Genomic DNA, 7,262 nt, shown 5'->3' with positions numbered 1-7,262 from the left:
TATATACGTGTAGATTATGTATTACGTTTCTAATTAAAAGCTTATGTGTATAAATGTAAAAAATGCAAAGCAGCTAACAAACTTGATCGAATATTATTGACTGCAATTTTTTGTTTCCTACACTGCATGTTTCTTTTAAAGGTTTGTCTAATGCCTGCTTATGTTGTCATTTTCAAAAGTTACTTTTAACCTGACAGACGAGACCCGAAAAGTATGTTCTAATTTAAATAAGCAGTCGTGTATAGCAGGTGGCTACATTTTAGTTTAAATTTCTGCAGCTGCTATATATCAAAAATATCTGAGATTAATTTGACGGCTAACCTCTAAAAGGAACCGCATGAAGCGAGCCTCCTTGATATCCTCATAAAGCCAACGTCTGCAAGTGGCTGACGGCAGTTCTTTGTTCAGCACAGTGGAAATAAAGGAATCCTTCACACTGGAAGAAGGGGACACAGAAGATGTCATGTTTACCTTTTTTTTTTGTAACAGTAGAAAAGTGTGTAGCCCTCACAGGGTGACGGTACCTGCTTGGGTGGTGTCTCCTGCAGCAAACGTCTCCAGTGGCGTTCAAAGTGAATCCCTCACACAACAGCAGACTCTCCTTTCCAAACAGCAGCAAACCTTCTGTCATCTTCAGGCCACTCACCATCACCACACACATCTTTGCCTTTATCTACATGATGAGAAACACACAGAGGCGAATTGTTTGTTAGCAGCCCTTGTAAATGTGTGTATAAAGCCTAAAAATTTAATGGTTTTTTGTAGTTGCATGATTTGAAACTAAATAAGCCAACTATTAATATGAATAAATTTACAACATTGTTAAACTAGCCCATGTTGTTAGGAAATAAACACAAATCTCCAGTTAAACAATTATGGGCACCCCTGCTACTTAGTTTTTACAACTCCTTTTAGCCACAAAAAACAAAACAAAACAAAAAGCACTTCATAAAACATGCCACAAGATTAAAGCATAGAGAGAAATAATTATATGATTTAGAGTTAAAAGTGTGATGATCATAAAAGAAAGTTGAATGTGTATCTGGTGGACCAATTATGACACGTGTGATCAAATGTTCCAGATCATTACGCAATTGAAAAACCTATTTCAGTTTTACTTTACTGGTAATCTACTGGATTTTTCTTCAATGCCTTCTGCAATTATAAAGAGTTAATGTTCTAACATAATCCAACATATTACAGTCATTATTGGCGCCAACAGTCTAAAAGCCCATTTCTGTCCCCAGGAAGAGAATTTGGCCCCCAGCATCATGGACTCTCAGCCATACTCAACTGTGGGAAAGAGCTGCTTTTGTACATTCTCAACCTTTGTTTTACCCCAAACCCACCAAAGGTGTTGGCAGAAAGGCTCAATATTAGTCTCAGATCACATGATATGTTTATGTTTGTGGATGTAGGACAGAAAAAGCTTTTCCCTAGTATCACTCTCAAACAATCAGGCATGTGAAACATTTGGGAATCCAAGATGCAGCAGAAATTATATATATATTATATATATATTTTTTATCTTATTCATTATCTTCCTCCTCACTGGGTGACCGGCTGCTACCAGAATCGGGCCTCAGAGACGAGTCACATCCATACCTCAAGGAAGCTGCAAGTTACTAATTAGAATGATCTGGAAACTTGGATTATCTTAAAAAGTAAAGCATAAATTGATTTGATGTTTCAGTCATATTTATTTTAAAGTGATTTCAACAATAAGTGCTTCTTAACAAGGGATTTTTTTTCACATCAAGTAAATGTATTTAAATTGAAAGTTGGATTATTCATTTGAGATTATACAACTGTAATAATTTATTTTAATGTTCCACACAGATCTTTACTGAGGGTGCCAACAGTCTGTACAATAATCCTTATAGAAGACACTACATACACACCACAGCGTTATTCTCTCAGGGCACGACGTATCAGATAGCGGTTCAGCCTTTACATGATTGATCATTTTAATCACATATTTTAATCCTTATTAAAAAGACACCATTGAACACTTCATTATCAGATCTGATTGATGAGGAGGAGAAGGATCGGCCCCTTTTTCATCCTCGGCCACAGTGAACCCACATGCTGCTTTCAGCGCTGGTTGCGGCTAATGCTAACTGCATCGTGATAATGTGTGGATAATTTTATTGTCTCCCTTGATTTCACAATGAGTGCGTGCACCTGGCCGTTTCCATGCACCGAGTCCACCGGGAAACAAGCACCCCTCAAAAAAAAACATATGGGGTCCCAACACAGCCGCAGGGCCCGCACAATTTATACTAATCAAATCAGAGTCCCTACCCCCAGACACACAGCCACACACTCGGTGGACGAGGAGGAGGTCCTGCCTGGCCTTTATTAGGAGAATTAATCACTGCCACACACACAATGGTAAAGCTGATAAGTGATCAGAAGCTCTCGTCTTAAAGCACACACAGAGACACGCTGTGATGGATACGGTCACTTATCATGTGAAGGTGTTTAAGAGGAGTCAAGGTGAGTGAGTCTTCGCTAGTCTATATCATGGTAGATGACATCAGTCAGCGCCAACTGTCACCAATAATGAGCAGATTAAACTAGTTAAATTTATTGCCATCAAAAATTAAATACATAACAATAAACTCATTTCCTTATCTGCAGTCCAGACAGATACGCGCTATCAGCCTGCGAGCGATTTAGCCGGCGATGTGGAAGGAGGAGGGAAAAGGAGGACTTTTATTGACTGAGAGCCTAATGTCAGACCATTGATTTCTCCCCACACACATTATTGTCATAATCACACTATTGGCGCTGGCAAGCTAATTATGAGTGGGTCTCCCTTTGTGTGAATGTTCGGTTGTGAGTGTGTGTGCATTTTTCAGAGCTAATGACTGTGTTCATTTGACAAGAAGCTCAGCGGGAGCCGAGCGCTGAACAACTGCAAGGCAACAGGACACACCAGCACACATCACACACTCGCTAAGCGGATGTAAGACAGCTTGCATCACCTCCTACTGCTTTTATTAATACTTCTGTCAGAAACATTAAAAGACGCGGCTGGTTGCCGGAGCGATCAGAGGGCCCTGTCAACATGTGCGTAGTTTCTAACTCGCTGCAACAATGAGTGGAGCTGTGCTGAGCCTCGACATTAAAATATTTAACTAATGAGGAAAGATGAAATTCTGATAGCAGCGCTGAGCTACTGGAATCCCTTCATCTGCATCAGATAATTATGAATGTGAGTGTTGGAAGGGCGGGGAGTAGTTTTACTTTTATTCAGAGCCGAAAGACCAAAACGTCATCCAGTGCCACGGTACCTTCTCTTCAGGGTGCAGCTCTTGGAGGACGATGCGCATGTCGGGGCAGTCTTGTGTGTGTGAGCAGGGTTTAGGGGTGAAAGGGTCAGATAAACCCTCAGCAGTTGATGGCGTCTCAGTCAAAGCAGGGAAAAACGTCAGGCGATCACAGCTTTGTTCCCCATCTGCTTCGTCCTCTTTACCGTCTGCATCAAAGTCACACAAAATCTTTGGCTCTATGACAAAAAAAAAAAAAAAAGATAAGATAATTCTGAGTGTCCAGGACAGAAATTAAGATTTAAACAGAAAAATTAGTAGGACTTAGTGACATCTTGTGGTGAAATTTCAGAATGCAAGCAATTCAAAATAATCTTTACCTGCATCACCATCTGATCTGCTACTGGACTCCTCAGACCTTAAACTGAAACCCAGTGCTCCCAGCAGCTGCTGGGAAAACATTCGTCACATTTAAAAGTGGCATAAATCTGCATTAGAAACATTTTTAGTGACATGTAGCACATCTTACAACCATTTTCATAATCCTCAATGTATTTCTTTGGAATTTGAGATAGATAAACAGGATTGCCAAGTGGATGATATGTGGATGTCATGCATGGTGATGACACACAACGCAGGGAGAGTTTTGATCAGAGAAGCACCCAAGAGGCCCATTGTAACGCTGGAGGAGTAGCAGAGGTTCACACCTCAGGTGGACGAATCTATTTAGAGGACGAATCTTAGTCTTCCACGCTACGAATCTGGCCTCTGCCAGGAGCCACAAGAAGACAGATATACATTTTGCTACCAGCTAAGTAGGGGCACAATAAACATATAGATGAAGTTTCTCTAATTATATGAGACCAAAGCTGGTCACTTAGAACCCACCATCCCCATAATGTACCACGATGGTGGCAGTATCATGTTGTGGGTATGCTTTTCTTCAGCAAGGACAGAAAGTCCGGTCAGTGTTCATGGGGAAATGAATGGAAATAAATATTGGGCAATTCTGGACAAAAAAAAACATTTTATAGGGAGAAACATACTGGAGCATAAGCATATTTGGAAATGGCCGAGTCAAAGTTTGGACCTAAAAATCTGCTTAGACTTGAAAATTGCTGTTCAGACACCCAACATCAAATCAGAAAAATGCAAAATAAAATTTGAAAAAATATCAGTCTTTAGAAATGAAGATGATGAAAAGATCCTCCATGTTACCATTATGCACTACTATGTGTTGGACTATCACTTATAAACAAAACATACATAGGTTTGATGTTGTAATGTGTAATGTTGTAATGTGTAAAGTTATTCATGTATGAATACTGCAGCAAGGTGATGTACATGTCATAAAATTCAGAGTAGAATCTCCTCCTCTAATCCGAGCTGATTTACCCGTTTGGATTGTCTCATGAATTTTCTGCGTATGCGTAGCTTGGTTCGGTTTGGGCCTTCCGCAGATTCTTGCACCCAGTCTTGGCTCAACAGCACCCCGGGGCCAGGGCCGAATACAGCTCTCTCTCTCAGGAGCTCGGCCTCCACATGCAACCACTGAGAGCTCACAAGCTCCTGCTTGGTGGTTTGCAACTGGGACAGAGGGAACAAATAATTTTGTCGAACTCCTATTTTCATCTCTGAAACACATTTAACTATGATGTCCAACCTGTAAGTGGTTTGTCCTCATGTTCTCAAACACACTGTGACCTCGATGCCGATGCGACTCCATGTTGGACAGAAACTCCTGCAAAAAAAAAAAAAAGAGTGAAAACAGCTGCAAATGAAAAGAGGGAAGGCAGTGACTCGTTTGGGTTCAGACTGCACACACACATACACACGAACACAGACAAACAAATGCACACATACATAATGGCGTTGTTTCCTCATGCAATTACAATGTATTCACACAATTACATCTGTGTTAAATTGCATTCACTGGGCAAAACAAGCTAGTGGCTACAGTCTTACAATAACCCTGTGTTCAAATGTAATCATTTGTTGGTGTGATCTAATTAACATAAACATTAATATCACTGAGCCTCGCCACAGTCAGCGCCAAGGTTGGTTTGTGTGAGCACCTTTATTGTGTGTGAGCATGCGAGTGTATGGGTGCTTTTCTTTTTCTTTTTTTTAAGGGGCGATTAAAAGAGAAAAGCAATGAAAAAACCCCCAAACAGAGCTGTGTGTTGACACTGCACAATGCTCATGTTCAGACACACTGGGATCATATTCTGACTGTTAACTGCTTCATTAAACCCATCATCACAGCGGTGCTCGCTCTGAGACTAGTGAAACAACATGTGTCCATCTTCACAGCTGACCCAGGAAAGCCATTTAATTGAGCGAGCGAGCGCGCAGTAACTCTTTATATCGAGTTTTATTTACACATGCTAATTTTGCGTTCTGTGGAACAAACCCGCTGAAAGAATTAATTTGTTCGTTTCGACCAGAGTAAAAAGGCAAGAACACTTTTGCACAAGAGCAGATGTACTAATTCTAGATAGGTTACAGAGTGAGCATGTTCATGAAAGTTGACAAACTTTGACAGGCTCTTCGGAGAAAACAAATTGCTTCCTTAAATGGCCGGCTGCCTATCCAAATGAGAAGTTGCGTCGCGAAGGAAATAAAAGAGGAATTTGAAGGGAGATTATAGAAATATGAGTAATAATGAAGTTTGCAGACTAGAGGCGCGTTGTGACAAATAAACAGCAAGTTGGCGTCATCGTCTCTAATTTCATTCCTTCATTTGGACAAACATAAGTAATATATAGCATTAATTACCCTATTTAGCAGATAGGAACCTCATTGGCTTTTTAAAATGCTGCATTAAATACATAACTCATCTCTTCCCTCTGCAATTAACATCAGAACATCGTGCTCATTTCCATTTTAATGACTTCCCAACAATACGCCACCTTTGATGATAAGGCAACATAATGTCAACTTCATTCTGAGCTGGCAGTGAATGTGTAATGAACTTAACGTGATCATTAGTGCTGTTAATTATCTTTCTAATATGAAGACACAGATATGATTATGGAAACTGCATTCGCTGATGAAATAAATCTCTGGAAGGATTGCACTGAAGCTTAACTGAGGACAAAGTCTGCTTATCAGTTTTTATATTCTCTTCCATTACCTACAATAAACCTATTTATTTGGTTAATAAATGTAGATGCATTTGCTTTCAAAAGTGCTCTCTTAAAAAGCCAAGTTCTTATGATGTAAAAAAAATTGACTGGTGAAATTTTCTCACAATGCATTCCACCTTTAATGATGTATTACCTCTGATGAAAAAAAAAACAAAAAATAAAAACTTGTAATAGCCTAGAGATGCATGTACACACCCTTATATGTTGCCGATACACCTTTTGAATTAATTTTAGCATTCAGACTTCTTCAGTGTGCACCTGCCTCAACTGAGGTAAAGCTGACCCAACCTGAGATACAGCTCTTCCAGGACAGTTTTTACCATTTGCAGATATTTATTCTTAATGCAAAGCCACAATTTACAAAATTGTACATAACTATTTTTATCAAAAGATCACTGGCAAAAAAAAGTCTTAAAACATTGTGTAGGAATGCGTCTGACCAGACCGAAATGAAATTTTTGGGACATAGTTTCAAATGATTTGGCACAAAAACAATACTGCACACCTTCAAAAGAGCCTTAAACACACTGTGATGGATGGTGGTGGCAGCATCATGCAATGGGCCTGGGTTACTTTTCTTTAAATAGCAGAAGATGAAGATGTAACTTTTTTTTCAGCACCACAATGAGTCCTAGCTCAAAATCAAGACAGAGTTGGAGAACTAAAGCTGACAGAACATCTTTGACATGACCAAAAGAGGGCTGTAGACCAGGAGCATCACAACAGTTTGAGAAATTTGGAAAGCTTTTGCCAGGTAAGGGTGGACACACCTCACTTACTGAAAAAATGAAATATGCTGAACTTACCCCATAAACTGGAATATTCTCACAATTGTATT

The 7,262-nt window shown here is 39.7% G+C and overlaps 1 protein-coding gene across 2 annotated transcripts in view; it reads right to left on the bottom strand.

The window, feature by feature from the left end:
• wdfy4 (WDFY family member 4) overlaps positions 1-7,262 on the bottom strand; it is a 53,249-nt gene that overhangs the window by 19,836 nt on the left and 26,151 nt on the right. Inside the window, exons 43-48 of one of the 2 annotated variants that reach the window (XM_017309189.1) lie at positions 4,939-5,016; positions 4,671-4,862; positions 3,656-3,725; positions 3,300-3,514; positions 525-673; positions 322-436 (exon numbers count right to left, since the gene is read on the bottom strand). In XM_017309189.1, coding sequence (XP_017164678.1) covers positions 322-436; positions 525-673; positions 3,300-3,514; positions 3,656-3,725; positions 4,671-4,862; positions 4,939-5,016 — 819 coding nt within the window. The remainder of the gene's footprint in view (positions 1-321; positions 437-524; positions 674-3,299; positions 3,515-3,655; positions 3,726-4,670; positions 4,863-4,938; positions 5,017-7,262) is intronic. The other variant, XM_008429715.2, reaches the window with a different exon arrangement.

The sequence above is a fragment of the Poecilia reticulata genome, linkage group LG15 (assembly GCF_000633615.1).
Source record: "Poecilia reticulata strain Guanapo linkage group LG15, Guppy_female_1.0+MT, whole genome shotgun sequence".
Taxonomy (NCBI): domain Eukaryota; kingdom Metazoa; phylum Chordata; class Actinopteri; order Cyprinodontiformes; family Poeciliidae; genus Poecilia; species Poecilia reticulata.
This window is presented reverse-complemented; position numbering and strand designations above follow the sequence as displayed.